At 41.0% G+C, this 19,146-nt stretch overlaps 2 protein-coding genes across 5 annotated transcripts in view; one reads left to right on the forward strand and one right to left on the reverse strand.

Moving 5' to 3' along the window:
- Window positions 1-19,146, reverse strand: part of LOC143273932 (2-Hydroxyacid oxidase 2-like) — a 393,436-nt gene that overhangs the window by 246,556 nt on the left and 127,734 nt on the right. The window lies entirely within an intron of this gene.
- Window positions 3,763-19,146, forward strand: part of Wars2 (tryptophanyl tRNA synthetase 2, mitochondrial) — an 88,209-nt gene continuing 72,825 nt past the window's right edge. For 2 of the 4 annotated variants that reach the window (XM_076574703.1, XM_076574704.1), the window contains exon 1: window positions 3,763-3,874. In XM_076574703.1, the coding sequence (XP_076430818.1) occupies window positions 3,785-3,874 (90 nt within the window). In that variant the 5' untranslated portion in view covers window positions 3,763-3,784. Of the gene's footprint in view, window positions 3,875-4,176; window positions 5,435-19,146 lie in introns of those variants that run through there. The other 2 variants (XM_076574705.1, XM_076574706.1) reach the window with 2 other exon arrangements.

Below are 19,146 nucleotides of genomic sequence, written 5' to 3' on the forward strand. Positions count from 1 at the left end.
TTACTGAGGAGTGGAGGTGTGTCTGCCGAGGTGGAGGTTCCCTTGATGTTCTCGGACAAGGAAACCCAATCCTCCTTTCTGACACACATGGTTGCAATAGACACAGCTCTTCAACTGCCAGTCTGGTTTTAATCTGTTGTTTCTAGCAAGGGAGGATTTTCAGGGAATGTTAAGAAGAGAGCAAAATTACCAGAACTTACTATAAAATAAAAGTGTTGATGAGAAATCAAATTTTAAACAAGTGCTCAAACTCCTAAACACGAACACATGTAGACACACATGGTGTGTGCTACAAGTTTAAGAATACGAAAGTTTAATATTTTAAGAATGTTTGAAGACTGCTCTAGTAACTAATTTATATCTCATTTTGATAAAATACTTCATCTTACTCAAATGATCCCAGAAGTAAAATGCTGTCATTAAACACGGTGTGTCATTTAAACAATACTCTTGGATAAATTGCTGCATGAACAAGTTTAGCATTGTAACCTATTTAAAGCATTAATCATTTTGTATGGAAACACTTTTAAAGGATTTGTAAAGATTCACAGTTACTATTATTAAAGATATTTGCTAAATTAAGCAACACCTGTATACTGTTCCTTTGGAAGATGGTTTAGAAGGCGGAAGCTCTTTGGTCATTCTTTCAATACTAAAACACTATTGTAAAATACTAAATACTATTGTAAATACTAAACACTATTGTAAAGAGTACAATGCTGAATAGAACTGGCTCTAATGGGTCTTGTGTCCTTTTATGTCAGTTGTTGATTAAAAGTTGTTAAAAGTATCCCAATTTTTTTTAAAACCATAAGTCATATAACTTGTTAAAATAAAATTTAGATTTAAAACATATGACTGCTCTGTGTAAGGCACTTACCTAAGTGATTGGAGAAATGTTTTTATAGTATAACAGATATTATATAGGCCTTGTCCAGGCAACAACTAGCTATTAAATCTCCAATGACATCTTACAGTTTACAAATAATTATCTCAAAGTGCTGAAAATGCACTGATGATACATTAACATAAATAATCTTTTCCCAAGAGCGAGCCCAGATCTCCCCATGTGTCTTCCGTTGCTTCATGTTTGCAATCTGCCTTGTATGCGTCTCAGTCGGTGCTGCCTGAACGACGTCATGTAAATCTGTCCTTGTGTCTGTGTGTCCCTAGCAACGAGCTTTTATTCTGCATTTATTGAACAGCAAAGAAAGTATGATGTGGGGGAAGGGATGGATACTTTACAGATATCTTTAACAGAATTTTACAAAGGATGAAACTTTACTGACTTGAACTGACCCTGGTAATTAACAAAAGCTATCAAGCAGTATCTAACTGCTACTTCCAGCACTTGTGGTGGATTTGTTTGTAGGGTTGCATTCAACCTATTTGTTGCTTTCAACAAATGACTACCACATAACACAAAAATAGCCACATGCTCTGGGTCAGAGGCATGGAAGGGTATTTATCTTAACATTACAGCTATTTATTAGCTTAGGTTATTGCATGGAAAATCCAAGGCAAACAAGGTTAATTATTACATTATTCCCTCTCTCTTTTTTATTTTTTGAAATTATATCATTTCCTCCTTCCCTGGTTGTCTTGGATTTGTTTGTTTGTTTGTTGTTTGTTTTGACTCCTAATACCATGTTTTATAGCTCAAGTCTCTCCTGAGGTCCACATTCAGGTACGCAGTACATGCACCTTGAATTTAACTGACAAAACCAAAATCACATTGATATGTTCTGTTAAGGGACGAACTAGGACCTCATACCTGTAATTCCTTCCCTGCCCACTTCCAGTTACAACGATGGTGCTTGAACTTCAAGGTCAATTGCGCACTTAGGAGATTTTATTATATGATTTGAGTTTCATCTTATCCTTAGATTTGAACTTCTTAGGAGTACAGGCACCTCATATACAACTTAACCTCCCATGACCCCTTGGTAATTTCCAGTCTATGTTTCATACGACTAATATAAGAAATACAATAGAATTGTGCCAAATCTGCTCCGGTTACATTTTTTTACTGATTCTTAATCTGAGTTTTCAGGTCCATTGATAGAAGTCAACTATGTTAATACAAATCCCTTTCTTCCACCGAGCATCATTGGTTTACTAAGCTGTTACTAAATCGCCAGGTAGCATTGCGGCCCTAAGCATCATCTGCTCTGAGTGTGGTGCTTACTTCTACACCACCTCCTCAGTGTGCCGCAAGTGTTTATCTGCTATCCAATAGACTCCACGCTTCCTAAAGGCAAGCTATACACATACCCTTGTACCATCAGAGTATTTCACTCAGGGCACTAGAGTAAAGTTGGAGCCCCTATGAGCACCACATAGGTCTCAAAAAGCCACTTATGGTCCTCTAGGAGAAGCAGGTTTTGTTCTTAAGAGACATGAATAGAAAGCTACATCTGGTAGCTAGGTCAGAAAAACAACCCACTTGACTTTTTTTTTTTTTCCTGTAAAAAATAAGTCAGTGGAGGGAAAATGAAATAGATTTAGTTTGATCTCAAAACCGTGAGAGCAACCTCCACAATAGACTACTGGCAATGGTCGAGAGAAAGCCCGAACTGACCTACTCTGGTGATAGGATGGCCAAACACCCCTAACTGTCATGCTAGAAATCTCATCCAATGACTGAGGGAAGCAGATGCAAAGAGCCACCATGGTCAGGCCCCAAGTGGAGTTCCAGGAGTCCATTCAGTGAGAGAGAGGAGGGATTGTATGAGTGAGAATTGTTGAGACCAAGATTGGAAAAAGCACAGGGACAAACAGCCAAACTAATGGAAACACATGAACTATGAACCAATAGCTGAGGGGCCCCCAACTGGATCAGGCCCTCTGGATAAGTGAGACAGTTGATTAGCTTCAGCTGTTTGGGAGACATCCAGGCAGTGGGACTGGGACCTGTCCTCAGTGCATGAGCTGGCTGTTTGGAACCTGGGGCTTATGCAGGGACACTTTGCTCAGCCTGGGAGGAGGGGACTGGACCTGCCTGGACTGAATCTACCAGGTTGAACTAAATCCCCAGGGGAGTCTTTGCCCTGGAGGAGATGGGAATGGGGGGTGAGCTGGGGGATCAGAGGGGGGAGGACAGGGGAATCTGTGGCTGATATGTAAAATTATAAAATAAAAAAATTAAAAAAAGAAATTAGTGTAAGCAACTAATAGAATCTCATCAAAATGAAAAAAACAAAAACAAACACAAACAAACAAGCAAAAAAAACCATGAGAGCAGATTTTTCTTGGTCTTGGAGGGTAGTGCCCTTTGGTTCAGTATCCATGAGTACAGAAGAGCAAGCCATGTAGGGTCTGACAAATTTTTGTAGTAGAAATGGATGGGGCAGCGGCGGGGGGGTGGGGGGGATAGCTTCGCTAGAGTCAGTGACTTATTTTCAAAACTGCAGGGTGGGAGATTGCCTATTTTTGCCACCTTTGGTGTCCATGGTAATCCAAGGGCCGCAGCTTCCCAGGAGCCTTGGGTCTGTTTGACGGCCCTGGTTTAGGGTGGGTGATGTCTTTTACTTCCATGTTTAAAGCACAACTTATTCCCGAGCGGAGAGAGTCTCCCTCGGGGAAGCCGGCCCAAAGAGGAAGGCTGCAGGGAAAACACTAAAGCCTAGTCCCACCTCACTCCCGGCCGCACCTGCTCTGAAAACCCAGGAAACTTCCCTAGCTCGACCAAGAGCCACCTAGAGGACAAGCGCATGCGCAGTAAGCACAACTCGGGCTTGCCCGCAAACGTCACTCCGGGCCAGGCGGCTCCGCCCTTCTCAAGATGGCGCTGTGCTCCGTGCGGAAGGCGCGTGAGTGCTGGAGCTTCATCCGGGCACTTCACAAGGGACCCGCAGCTACTCCTGCGCCCCAGGTAACCCGAGCGGGCCCTCTGCAGCGGGCTTCCGGTCCTGCGAGCGCCTTGCCGCTCCGCTTCCCTCCCGGCACTGATTTCTCCCTCCTTGCTTCCTGGAAAGAGTCCCCTGCCCTTTCTCTCCGAGGTCCTCCTAGCCTATGAGTGTCCCCGACTCGGAGCGTGGCGACGTCGCAAACCCACGTGACAGAATAAGGCGATGCGGCTGGAAGGCTCACGCCGCCCGGCCACGTGGCCACCGTTGCCAGGCAACGCAGGAAGCCATCTCTTGAAAGAGTGCGACTGTTGTCAGAGACCTAGTTGCTCTGAGGCCTTTCTAGGCACTGTTCTGTCATGTTTTGTTTTGTTTTGTTTTGTTTTAATACTTCCTTTCCGTAACAGCTACCCCGGGTGCAGTGGAGAAAGCGGAAAAGGTGCCTTAGGATTGGTCTTTAGGTTGGTGCTGCAGCTAGCAGCGTGGAACACCTTGATCCTTAGGCCTGTATTCACCAGGCCCTGTAACCGACAACAACCCAGAGGTGCTTTGCTGTTGCTTGCCTGACAGCACTGAGGTTACCACGACTGCTGCTGATCTTGATACTTTGGGTTGAGACCCGCCATATTTGAATTTTACCCTCAAAACCTAACAGTGGCTGGAGGTCTGCTTCCACTCGTTCAGATAGGCACCATACATCCCAGAATATGGCTTTTTGACTTAGATTATCAAGGAAGTAAGGTCTGAGAGAGGGAAGGAAGTCTGAGCTTCTGTGAGTGAAGCTCCTTCATCGCCGTTAATGCACAGATGTGACATGAGGATGTCATATCATAACTGATGTACTGAAAAGCAAGCCAGCCTGGAAGTTAGGAAAACATCCCAAACGTCCCTGGCTTTTTCTGACATTTGCTAGCTGTGTTATAGATCGAGTCTCAATCCTCTGGGCTTATTTTCTTTAGCAGATGGGATAGAGGAAGAGTTGAACTGATTGGCATGTTAATGTTTCCAAGCTTGGAAATCCTGTGGGTTCATGACTATAAAGATAAAGTATAACCAGTGAGTGTAGATGAAAATCAACATGTAAGACTGTGTTTCTAATCATCCCATAAGTTACTTGTTCTCTGAACTTCTCTTTTCTTCATTAATATAAACCTCACAAGATTCTGTAAGAATAAAAAACATAATATACTGGAGACTCAGCAAACAGCTATTCAAATGTTACTTTAAGTTTTAAGAAACAGTGTTAGGTAAGAATTGATTCCAGCTTTAACCATCAAATGCTGTTTTCCTTGAGGTTTGGGAATTTGATTCTTTAGAATAGAAATTTGACAGGCATATTAATGTGTATGCAACCAAGAATTTCTGGGACAGATTGCTATTTTAAAACCTTTAATTTAGCTTTAAATAAAAAGAATTAAATGTTAAAGTACTGTTTCTGCAGTGTCATAATGCCTATCACTTAAAAATGATGGCATGAAAGACGAGGGCAAGCCCTGCCTGATGGCAGAGGCCTGTAATCCCCACTATTCTTGAGGGTGAAGTAGAGGCAAGAGGATCACAAGCTCAAGACCAGACTGGGCTACAAAGTAAGTTCAAAGTCAGTCTGGTAATTGAGATTTTTTTTTTTATCTCAAAATAAAAAGTAAGATGATGGCTGGGGATACAGCTAAGTGGAAGTGCACATGATGACCGAGGTGTAAAAACACTAATGAAGTCCTCCTGAAAGACTGATGGAAGGGATTAAACATTGTACTTACAATATCATTGCAATAGAGTTTGTACGTAAGTGTTTGCACTTAGGAAAAAAGACTGGAAGGAAACAACCTCCTTTAACATTTTTGTTGTGTTTTGTTCACCCTAAATAGTGGATTAAAAGTAATTTAAGTGTGCTTTAAGCATTTGCCTCATGTGTTTCAAATTGCAGATATATCACTTTTATAACCAGAAAAATTTGAAAGCATAAATCTCCATACAAAACTGTAGTCACTGGTGCTGTTTTGGCATTTTAGGTTTCTGAAAGAGATACCTGTCCTATATTGCCATTATTAAAGTGGCCTTGGAAAACGACTCCTAAAAATTTATGGCCACTTTTCCTGTGTGTGTCTTCTTTTTCTATTGAAAAGCTTCCTTTGAAGTCCAAGGGATTTTGTGAGCAGATGCAGAAATATGTGAAGGAAGACTTGGATTCTCAAACCAGATGCACTGGACATTTTTATGACATCTCATAACCTTTGTAGAAAACAAAAAAATTTTTTTGTAAGAGCATATTATAATAGAAGGAATTGCATATTTATCACATAGGAGGTTTTGCTTTTTTTTTTTTTTTTTTTTTTTATCAAACCAAGGAATGGTGAAGTTACTTGGTTGTTGGTTTAGGCTGTGCACTTGCCCCCTGAGGTGGGAGCTGACACAGATGAGCCATAGGGTGCTTTGTTAGAAGTTGTGCTGAATGTACTGTGAATCCTAAGTTCTTTCAATGTTTTGGGAATTTTTTTAAGCAATATCTTGGATAAGAAATGTGTTATTTGTGAGAAGTGTGGCACATTTACTCCTCAAAGCGACACGTACACTCAAACATAAAGTAGCAAGAAAGGGGCTAGAGGCGTGGCTAGTGCTTGCCTAGTATGGGAGAGGTTCTGGGTTTAGTCTCGGTATTTTCCGGAGGGGAGCAGGGGAAGAAAATCCGAATTAGAGCACATCATACCATATTCATCGTGGATGTCTACAATTTATGTGAAAATGGTTTATTTTGTCAGGTGTTGCTTGACAGGAAACTGTTGAAATCTGACGAGATGAGAGTAATCACGAAGTCAGAGAAATGAAAATCTGACGTGATGTTTAAAGGCTGATGGTATTAGGTACATTTAAGCCTGTCATCATTGACCAAACACAAAATCTGTCCTTCTTTAAGCACCCATTCATGATTGTGTTTTGGAAACAATGAAATAGTCTTGGTTAGAAGATTTTTGCAAGACTATTTGTAATCATTCACTTCACATATAAAAAGTCCTTTTTTCTTTCTTTCTTTTTTTTTTTTTAACCCCTCCTCATCCTAGGTTTGGCCAACACTGTCCTATTCTTTTTCCTACTGATGGTCAAAATGTAACCATTAGATGAAGGAAACATGGTTCAAAAAGAAAAAAGAGCCACTGCCTTAAATTTCTGGTTGTGTGATAAAACTTTTAAAAGACCTTAAGATTTCCAAAGTTGCAGAGTTAGTTCCTGTCTAGCCTGTGATACAGTTTGTGCCACACACTCATAATTATCAAAACTGAAGCCTAACATCTGTGCAGTGCTGTTAGTTTGGGTATAAACCAAATTCTAATTTTGCCAGTTTTGCCAGCACTCCTGCGGCTTCATCCGAATTGAATGCAGGATCCCAGGTTTCATTGCTGTGTGCTCTCCAACAGGGATTACTCTCTGCTCTTCACCATTGAAAGTAATACCTTTGCCACTATCCAAGAGTACACGTTGTAGGTAGGGTGGCTCAATGTGAGTTCTCCTAGGGATTTCTCATGGTTAGACCAGAGCTGCAGGTTTTGGCAAGAATACACACAAGAGATGTTTCCGACTCAGTAGTGAGGCAGGTGTTAACACTTTAAGAACTAGAAAATAAGATTTGTTTAAATCCTTTCCCGGTTAATTAGTGGTGGAACTGGGACGGTAAAGTTTACTGTGGGCATTACGCTCCACAGTTTATGATTATTGTTGGTTAGGTTTCTTTGATCATAATGCCATGAAATTGGGGTGTTGCTGGTAATGTTTTACTCGGTTTGTTTCCAGTTCTGTCTGTGCAGTATGCTCCATCTGCTCCACCTGCATGGGAAGCTTTAGGAGCTGCCACAGGCAGCTCAGACAGAGTCTTGTTAGCTGAGGACTGACTGTGTCAGTGTGATCAGACTGTTTGATCAGTTCTGCTTTCTTAAGCAGTGCAAGAGGGCGCTCTGTGGATCCACCCTGCGGCTTCTTTTCATCTCAAGAAGTAAATACATTTGTTGAAAATGCCCTTTAGGTTAGTGGTCTATGTGGACTGAGTTGGTATAAATATAAATATCTCAGGTCTTTGAAAAGTAACTCTGGACAGCCAATAAAAACCACTGAAGGTTTCTGCTGGAAACACAGAAGAACTGTAGATAATCCTTAAGGATGCCACAAGCAAGGAGTGCTGAAGAGAGAAGACTGCTGCCCTGCAGATTCCTTCTGAGTTTATTATTTTCATACCTGCATGTGCAGAACTGTCTATACAAAGGAGCTGGTATGTGTGTGTATGTTTGTGTTTGTGTAGATAGATAGATGATAGATAGATAGATACATACATACATTCATAGAAACATAGATAGACATATTTGTATAGATATGTACATATGTATATATAGATATATTAATGTATATATGCCTGCACATACATATATTCACATCTTTTAGAAGAGGAAATGATATTTGGTCAGCACATGCTGTGTGCTAAAGCATCATGATCTATGCCATGCAAACCTTATCTTACGCTTTCCAATAGTTTTTGTAACTCTTGTTTTATGCGTTTTATGAAAGAAGACACTAAACTCAGGGAGAATAGTTGACTTTCCCAAGACACAGAACTAGTAAAGAACAGTGCTGGGATGCAAACCCTGATTTGCCTCTGGTTTTTTACTTGATCAGGAATTACCTCTTATCAGTGAAATAGTTTAGGGAGTAGAGGAATACCCATAGCCCTTCTTGTCTGAGTCCTCCTCCCCAATCCCACACAACCCAGGGCCTCTGAGGTGCAATATTGAATTTCTTTTTTTTCATTTTTATTAATAATTAATTCATTAATTTTTCTCCAGCCTGTAGCTAGAGTTTTCCTGCCTTGCCCACAGTCAGGACAAATCTCTGTCACCCGCCAGTCCCACAGCCGCTCAGACCCAACCAAGTAAACACAGAGACTTACATTGCTTACAAACTGTATGGCCGTGGCAGGCTTCTTGCTAACTGTTCTTATATCTTAAATTAATCCATTTCCATAAATCTATACCTTGCCACGTTGCTTGTGGCTTACTGGCGTCTTCACATGCTGCTTGTCATGGTGGCAGCTGTCAGTGACTTCCTTCCGCCTTCCTGTTCTTTCTTTTCTCCTCTCTGTTAGTCCTGCCTATATTTCCTGCCTAGCCACTGGCCAATCAGTGTTTTATTTATTGACCAATCAGAGCAATTTGACATACAGACCATCCCACAGCACCAGCCCCAACAGTTTCCCCTCCCTTCCTCCTCTTCTCCCAGTCCCTCCCCCAACCTCTCCTTATTCACTCCTCCTTTCTCTTCAGAAAAGTCCAGGTCTCCTATGTATGTTAGCCAGCCATGGCGTATCAAGTTGCAGAATGAGTAGGTACTTCCTCTCCTATTTAGGCTAGGTAAAGTAACCCCGTAGGAGGAAAAAGTCCCAAAAGAAGGTAACAGGGTTAGGGACAGCCCCTGCTCCCTGCCTGTTAGGAGTCCCACAGGAAGAACAAGCTACACAACTGTAACATACGTGCAGAGGGCCTAGGTCAGTGCCATGCAAGTTCTCTGTCTATAAGCCCCCATGCCAGGTTAGTTGATTCTGTAGGTTTTCTTGTGTTGTCTTTGGCCTGGCTGGTTCTCATAATCCTTCCTCCCCCTCTTCCACAGGATTCCCTGAGCTCTGTCTAATGTTTGGCTCTGGGTTTCTGCATCTGTTTCCATCAGTTACTGGGTGAACACTCTCTGATGACAATTAGGCCAGGCATCCATCTATGAATAGAGCAGAATATCACGAGGAATCATTTCACTGACTTTTTTTTTTCTTTTTTGCCAGTCCTGTTTGGTTCAATCCTAGGTCTCTGGGTCATTTGGCCTCTGGGTCTTGGACCTCCAGGCAGTGTCAGGTGTGAGCTCCTTCTCATATTATGAGTCTCAAGCTGGACCAGTCATTGGTTGGCCACTCCCATAATTTCTGCACCCCCTTTGTCCCAGTGTATCTTGTAGGCAGGGTAAATTGTAGGTCAGAGGGTTTGAGTCTGGGTTAGGGTTCCAATCCCTCTCTTGGAAGTCTTGCCAGGTTACAGGAGATGACCAGCTCAGGCTGAAGCTTCCTTTAATATAAAAAAGAGTTTGTTGATCAGGACCATATTTGATGGATAGATTATTATTTAGGAAGCTGACCTGAAATTGAACATTAGTACTTTATAAGGAGAATATAGTATTTGTTCTGTTTACCAAAGCCCTATGAGTGTAGGGTAGTCATCAAGTACTGTTTTCCTTCCCTGGGTCTTTCCATCTTTTTGTTCTTTCTTACCTATCTTGCATTCTCAGGGCTTACTCTTCATAAAATGCTGGTCCTTAGGCAAAAGGCAATGACACAGCTTCATCTTGGGTCTCTGCCTGGTGTGACCCCCAGCCTTCTCACAAAGAATACTTTTCCTGGTTGTGTTCTTGACGTTAGTGCACCCTAGTGTTGGGGAGCTTTTTCTTCTGAACACTGTAGTCCAAGCCCAAGTCTTCCTTCTAGATTTTTCTCAGGAAAGATTTACTCTTTGGGGATTGAAGCTATGCCCTGGTATAACATGGTAGGTACAGAGATGATTTATAGACAGAGATGACACACTGACTCCTGGCCTGGGCATTTGCAGATTTCTCTCTATATCATTTCTTACTAAGACCCGAGTTTATTGCCATTTGGAGTTGACTGATCAGAGCAAGATCATATCTCGGTCATTGTACTGCCCCTCACTTGTATTTTCTTGGTCCTCTAATCATTCACTGAAATTCATCTATAGCTCTCTTTTCTCTTGACACAGCCATTTTTGTTTGTTTGGTTTTTTTTTTCTCTTGAATGCTGCCCCTCCATTACCAGTTGAGTTTACTTCTGATTGGCTAACAAACTGTCGTTTGACTACTTCCTTGCCTCTGGAGTTGGAGTCAAGTCAATGGGATATCCAACCATGAGAGTTCTTGATAGTTCCGCTTCTATCCCTATGCCAGGGCAGCAACCAGCATTCAGGATGTCCACTCCTTCTCCCCTGTCTCCTGTTCAAGTTGACTCATTGGTGAGACAGCTTCAGTGGGAGCGCAGCCCTGTATGGTCAAATACAACCCTCCCTGATCTCAGTTATTGGGATGTTAACTGTAGATTTTTTTAACAACTCTTACCTTGTATACATTTTCAAATAGAATCTATTCTCTTTAATAATAATATCTTATTCTAATATAACACTCTGTATTGTCCAAAATTTTTCACATATTCTCATCTAATCTTGAACACAAAATATAGAATTTCATTATCTAGCTGTCTAAAATTTCAACTCCCTGATAATATTTCCATTGTGCCTTCTCCTACTCTTTTTTTAAAAAACCAATTCAATAATAATAGCAATCTAAGAAAATATCAGTGTTCTTTCAAGTTTTAATTTAGTGAGTATTTTCCTATTTCTATTAAATCAGTTTAATACTTAATTCATTTGGGGGCCCTATTCTTATTGCTAAGGGTAATGATAATGGGGAGAATGTAGTGCTAGCAAGCATTTATTGAATTCCTGCCTTGTTCCCAGGATAGTTTTTAAAGGTATCAAATACATATTAGCTCATCAACCTCCCAACTCAGCTGGGTCCACAGATAAGAATTCTGGGAGAGTTTAATAAGTCACTTGAGGTCATGTAATGTGCAAGTGTAAGAGCCAACATGTGAGCCCATTTATTCTGATTCCAGACCCTATACATGAACTCTGAGATGACAGGAATATCTAAAAGAAATCGTGCATGTTAATTTGCTGATAACCTCTTTGAAAACTTGTAAGTATTCCATGAAAACTACTTTTCTTGTCATGTTGACATACTGCGTAGACATTCTGAATCAACTTTTGTTATTGTTGTTCTTGTGGTCTTGTTTGGCTGCATGAATTACATCAACAGAGCAAAGCTGTCTTGTAGATTTATCTTTGTTTCCATTGGCCACTGCTACTAAGATTACCTTAGATAAAACAAAGCTCTTAAAACATGAGTCCCAAGGTGCATGTAGGAAGTTATATTTATGTATTGCCTGTAGCTGAAAGATCAACCTGAACAGAGCCCTGCCAGCAGAATGGAGGTGGAGAGGGCTAAATCAGAGACGGATTGGGGATCTCTGTCTGGCTTGTAGTTGTGATTTATGGCTAGAATACTTTCTTCAAGGAGTAGAAGCACATGGTGGCAAGGCATGAGAGGTGGAAGTAGTTAGTGCTGTTGGTAGAGCACTATCTGCAGAGGATAAGGAATTCCTTTTTAAAGGATTCTAACCTGTTAATGGAACTCTTAAAGAGGTCTACAATTCACTAATTATAGAGTATGGATTTGAATAATTACCAGCCAGTACACTCGTCAGGATGAGATGAGGCTTTAAAACTAGCACTGTTGAACAGCATTGACTATACCTTAAGCAAAGGCCTCCTTGTTAACTTTTTCTTATATTCTCCACCAGTGGAGACTGTGGACATTCTATTCATATTCATTCATCCTCACTCAGGAGTCTTTTTGGGACACATGAAAATACAGTAGTGAAGGAAGTGGATATGTTTGTTTAAATCCTTGATTTGGTTTTAACAGGTAGTTTAAAAAAATATGACAAGAGAAAAAGATCCCTTGGGTTAGGGACAAATATACAGTAAAGAGATAGAGTTTCAAGGAAATAGTAAGGACTAGACTATTGTGCAGCTGCACTCTGACGCATAACTAATTTTTGGTTGAAAAGGAAAAACCTACGCAGACAACTTTGACTTCCAATGTCTAGCAATTCTCTAGCCATCACATGCCACTAATTGGAGCATGCAAGGTTAGTAACTGTGAAGAAAGTTTGTAAAAGTTAGACATTGACATGAATGTTACTTGTGACATTGGAAAGTTAAATGAACACTTGGTCCCTTGTGTTCTGTTGGGCTGTTCCTTACAAGGAAGTGTGATATCACAGCATCCATGTGACTGTTTGATCCCACACGCATGTCTGTGTGATGTCATGTAATTTACCTGAACTCATCAAACTTGCTTTTCTCATTTGCAAAAGTGTCACTAATGCTCGCATTGTAGGGATTTTATATGGATTTGAGAATCTACGACATACATAAAGTCCCTTGGCTAATGTTTAGTACTCAGTAGATCTTCCCCTTTTGATAAGGACTGTTCCCACTCTTATCAACCTTAATAGTATTTTCCCCATTGCCACACAGTCCTTCCTTCCTGACACCCAACTAGATTAATTTCCCAAAAGCAGAAGCAGACTTGTAACTTTTCATAAAGTCTGTACTCTTCATGACATTTAAAATCTTATGCAGGCCATTGCTGTTAAGATGGATCCTTGACCCGCAGTTGCATAAAATTCCCCTTTGCTTAGAGCCACCTCTTTTACTTAATAATATATCTTTTTTAAAAGGCCTTTCTTCCCATCTGTATCTTTCTGTATTCTCCCATTCTTTTTCATTTTGTTTCACTTGATTTATGGCAAGGTCTTACTTTGTGGCTGTTGCTAGGCTCAAACTTCCAATCTTCTGCCTCTGTTTCCCAAGTGTTAGGATTATAGGCATGCATCGTGCTGCCTAGCTATTTCACCAGTTGCAAAAACTATGTCCAGCTTTTACATCAGTCATAGAGTGGCTTAAAACAAACAGCAGCAAAAAAAAAAAAAAAAGGCTACTGAAACAATCTAGAAAATTTTGTTCTGAAGCTGGAGGTAATCACTTCCACTTTGAAATTATATCTCCCATTTTGAAACTGTACGAGGCTTCATCCCTGTCTATAGAAATGCACACACACCTCTTTATAATCGGCCTGTGTCTAAAAACATTTGCTCGAGACAGATGGAAGTACACGCCTTTGTTCGGTAGACTATTTTTGGGCACTCCAGCTAGAAGCAGTTCCATATACATTGTTTCACAAGTGACCTATAGGCTTCACTTAGCATATAGAGCTCCCAAGGCATTATCTTCCTGGAGGTCCCTACATGTCCTGAAAACTGAGGATGGGCCCTTCCTGTTGAATTGTAGCTATGATACGTATATGTGTGATAAATGAGGTATTACTTAAATCCTTGGTATTATGATTTCTACCATAGAAGCCCCCAGTAATTATTTATTGAATGAAGTCAGTGAAAAACAAATCAGTGCAGTGATACATAAGAAAATCTATAGCATTGATATCAAACATGTTGTTGAATAGAAACAATACATTTTAATATATTTTGTGTTTAGTTGATTACATCTGATGTTAAGTGTTTATCACAGGTAGTGAGTGTTGTTATTTCCCGGTGTATCTAGGCACTTCTATTACTGGAAGGTGATGGCAATTTTATGTCAGTGCTTTTCCAAGTAGGCTGTCAGTTTCTAACCTCTTGCTGTGACTGAATTTTGCTTTGCCAGCTGTAGTCTTAGTTTTCATGGTGCTGCTAATTACAGTGGGTTTTTTTTGTTATGCTTAAGTTTGTTATCTCTATATACAAGGAAGTGTGAACCTATTCACAATTAAGATGAAAAGTTCTTATTCTTAAAACAGTTCTGCCTCCAGGGGCTGTCTAATTCAATAAATATGCTGTGTTACCTATACAATAATTACTATTACATTTTTGCTATTATAATTAAGGGTTTGTTTTTTGCCTTTCATGAAAGGGATGAGAACTCATTTATTAATTGTGGTTTTTTTTTTCTCATTCAGTCATACATTTGAAGTCTTGTTAAGGCACCTTGTTGGACCATACCGAGCACTTTCTGCTCTATTGATGTTGGTGTACTCTACATAGTAAGCAATCCTGACTCTCACTGCACTCATGTGATAGACATGGTAAGGCCAGGCTTAAACATCTAATGTAATGTGCCTTGCTTTTAGTTGCACCATATAAGAGTGGACTAGTGTAATGCAAGATTTTATGTGACCAAGTACTGCAAATAATGCATGTGTTCTTTCAAAGTGGCTAATGGCACTTTGACATCTGGTCAGAGAAACTTTGTTGCTATACTTGCATAATTTGTCATGTACATGTTTAATCTTAAATCAACACAGTGTAATCATGGAATAGTTATGGAATATCATGTTGCCTGGGAGAATAGGATTGCTGTAGCAGTTCCTGTGCCTTAGTCTATTTGGGCTGCTACAGTAGTACCATAGATTTGGTAGCTTAAACAACAGCCATACATTTCTCATACTTTGGAGGCTGAGAAGTCCAGTATCTAGGTGCTGGTGAGTTCCATTTCTGGTGAGGGCCTCCTTTCTAGTTCACAGGGAGCTGGCATCTCACTGGTGAGAGGGGCAAGAGGCCTCTCTAGGATTTCTCATAAGGACAGTAATCTGTGAAAATTACCCCCTCATGACCTAATCACCACCCTGCTGCATTTTCCAGTACCTTCACATTGGTAACTAAGTTTTGGGGTTCAAAGACATTGTCTATTTTAGTATGTGATTTCAATGGCTAAACATCTTGTAAAACCAGGACTAGTTCTCAAAACTCTTTAAAATGTGTTGGACATTCCAGTGTTTCAGCATTGACATAACATCTAGCAGCTGTTTTTCACATTCTAAAATGGAGCAGAAATTCTGTAACTGACCATGTGTCCTTAATTTTGATTGGGAATATATTAACATATTCATGACTTAAATAGAGACATAGCTTGTTCTCTGGTTTTATTTTTTTCTAACTAGTGAGCCTTTTGATCAGGTTTCAGTTATTTTTCATTTTGGAAGTTACGTGTTCACTTTAGATCATGTGGATGTGGGATACAGGGTCAGCCATTTCCATTGGCTCACATGCTAGACAGAATGGGGAGAGAAAGAAGTGGCTGGTTCTTCAAAAAGTATGTTAAAAGCCATGGTCACTAACGAAGTTACTATCATTTGAATAGCACTTAAATTTCGGTTTTCTACAGCAAGAAAGTCATATGGGGATGGAGAGATGGCTCAGTCAATAATGTAAGCAGCAGAAGCTAAGACAAATTCCCAGCACCCACGTAAAAAGGTGACATGGCTGTGTGCCTGTAATTCCAGTTCTGGGAGGCAGAGATGGGAAGATACTGGGTGCTTGCTGGACAGCCAGCCTAGCCAATCAGTAAGAGACCCTTTCTCAGAAATAAGACACAGAGTGATGGAGAAAGACACCTGATGCCAGCTTCCGACCTCCACAGACAGGTACAGGTGTTCATGCTTACATACACTGCACATGTGTACACACGTGTGTACACCACACACAGGAAAGGACAAAAGGAAGGAACGAAGGAACGAAAGGAGGGGGGTGAGTATATAAAGTAGAAAAAAATGTTAAAAACCCGGAGTAAGAGGTGAAAGTTGAAGGATGTAAAAGGAAAATTGGTAGAGGAATCATTCAAGGGTCAATCTAGGAGCTCCAAGGGGACTTCAAAGGTCTGCTGAAGGGTAAGGTTATTGATATAGTACATAAAGACTGGAGGTTACCTAATAGCATTTACAATTGGTTTATACCCAGGGATGGTAGCATCACTAATTGTAGAATGGCTATTGAGGCTGAAAATTAATCAGAGACAAGAGACGAGAAAGCAAGGATTGCCCTTATAAATAGCCTGCTTGAGCACAAACTGTCTTGGAGGGTAAAGGGAGCTGTAAACATGACATCCTAAGCCAACTTTTGGGGTAGTCTTTAGGATTGAGGAAACTTGAGCATGATTAGAAAATCAAGTATAAAGGTGGAGAGGCTGGAGATAAAGGGAAGAAGGAATAAATGCCGTCCTGAGTAACTGTGAACAGCAGGAGAGAAAGTTGTCTCTGGAGAAGTTGGAGATGGGCGTAGGTCTAGATGGGTTTTCTGGAAGGGCACGATCAATGAAGGGACTCCAAAGGTATTGGGCATTAGCTCTTCCCAGGGGTAAGATTTGAGGAGACAGTGTGGATTGATGGGTTAATGTATGAGATTTGAGGAGACAGTGTAGATTAATGGGTTAATGTATGGTGTCTGTAATGGGACACTGGTCTGGTCCAAATTCTTCCATTTGATAATTAGATAATGGAAGCTGAGGTTCTGGGGCGGCAAGCACTAGAATCTAGAGCTCACTGTTATCTTATCTGTAAGATGAGCAGGATCAGAGTTAACAGCATGACCTCTACAGCCAGGCTGCCAGTGTTTGGGTCTCATGTTCTCCATGGCTGTCTTCTTTTGTAATCTGTAAAATGAAGATAATAATATCTACCTGTGATGGTTGCTGTGAGGACCACATGGGTTAGTGTTTATAGAGATCTAGGGCAGCACCAGGTACATTGTACAGACTTAAGTTTTTTAAAATGTTATTGTTGAGACCATAGCTGAAATTAAAACTAGAAATTGGTTTTATACATAGAGTCTACAGAGTTTTGACATTTTTACTGTTGCCAAAATTATTTAGCATTTAAGAATCTAAAGAACTTACTAGCCTTAATCCATGATGGAGTCTCGCCTGGCTGTTGAGACATAATGGCAAGGGGAGCTGAGATTGCTCGTGGATATACAGTTCAAGTGAAAAATATTGACATTTATGATGTTAAATGGCAGAATGATATTAAGACCTCAGTTACAGTATGGACTAGACAGAGTTGAAATCAAACAAATGTATCAAAAACTAGTGTGCCCAATAGCTCAAATGTCTGATAATTGAACTACCCTGGATAGTAGAGCTTAACAAAAACCAGATTTCCAAATCTGCAGTAAATTTAAGAGTGTACCTCAATGCCACTCATCTCCCATCCCTTCATATCTGCCCTCTGCCCTTACAATCCCCTTTCCCAAAATAAAATAAAATAAAAAGACAAAAACAAAAAATCTCATCATGGAAGTTGCAGTGTGTCATAGTGAGTCAAACAGTACACTCTTTAGTCCATAAATCTTTACTTGCAAATGCTCATTGCAATGAGTGATTGGTCTGACTCAAGGCCTCTGGCTTCTGCTACCCTATCAATACTGGATCCTCACTGGGAGTCCTCTTGGATAGATATCCTGTTGTTGCTCTGTGTTGTGGAGATTCTGCAGCTTTGGATCTGCAGGATTGGCCCCTTCACATGCTCTAGCAGATCACAGATGGGATGGATGTTGGGATGGGCCAACTCATATCCCTGGATCTGGACATGGGTGGTAGCTGAGTTGGTCAGCCTGCCTGCTCTCCTGAATCTTCACCACAGGGTTAGCTCTGCTGCACTGTCCCTGGCTAGCTCACCCAATGCTACAGGCAGAAAAGGGCAGGGCCAGTTCTCTGCTCCCACACCTCTGAGAGTTTTCATGGGCCCTTGGATGGCTTTGATTGTGATGCCTTGTTTTAGTAGCAGGGCATGAAGTCAGAGGACTTAAAAAGGGTAGTCTTGTGGTTGGAGAGGTGGTTCTGGGACTAAGAGCACTTGCTGTTCTTAGGGAGGATCAAGTTCAGTTCTAAGCACCTACGTGGTATCTCCTAAATATCTGTAACTCCAATTCCAGGGCAACCAGTACCCTCTTCTGAGCTCCACAGTCACCATGCATGTACCATACATGCAGGCAAAACACCCATACACATCAAATAGAAATAAATGAGTCTTTAAAAAATAAAAGACTTGCCAGGAATGTTGGCACACACCTGTAATCCCAGCACTCTGGAGGCAGAGACAGGCAGATCTCTGTAAGTTTGAGGCCAGCCTGGTGTACAGAGTGAGTTCCAGGACAGCCAGGGCTGTTACAGAGGCCTTTACCGAGATCGAGTTGGGAAGTCATTAGAAGGCTTTAGCCTGGTAACAGCTGATATCAGTACTACAGCCTCACTGGGTGCTTTGATAAAGAGTTTAATGTAGAAAAGGAAAAATACAAGCAAGGAGACCAGTTATGCGGCAACTGTGAGATTCAAGAAAACAACAACAGCGCCTTGAGCTGAGCAGGGTGGTAGAGATGGAATGATAAGATTTTGGATAGTTTAAATGGAAGTAGAATTAACAAGACTTCCTGACTAATTGGGAATAGAATGAAAGAATCAGCTGCGGGTCTAAGGACTCTAGCCAGAACAACTAAGTGAACAGAAGGAATTCACAGTTCCTGAAACGGTAACACTGTGTGCGACAGAAGCACAATGTGGGGAGAAGATCTGGATTTCACTTAGGTATGCTGACTGGAAATGCCTGGTGAGTGCTTCCATGGACCCGTCAGGCAGGCAGCCAAATACCTCAGACCAAAGCTCAGGAGAGAGGCATAGGTGGAGATAGACATTTAGGAGTTCTTAGTAGAGTATGCATAAAGTTACCATGAGGTTGAGTGTGCAGTCACAGTCTATGGGAAGAGAGAGACGGGAGCCGGAAGGGATAGAGCAGAGAGGAAAAAAGCAAGCCAGATTCTCGA

The sequence above is a fragment of the Peromyscus maniculatus genome, chromosome 6 (genome assembly GCF_049852395.1).
Source record: "Peromyscus maniculatus bairdii isolate BWxNUB_F1_BW_parent chromosome 6, HU_Pman_BW_mat_3.1, whole genome shotgun sequence".
Lineage (NCBI taxonomy): Eukaryota > Metazoa > Chordata > Mammalia > Rodentia > Cricetidae > Peromyscus > Peromyscus maniculatus.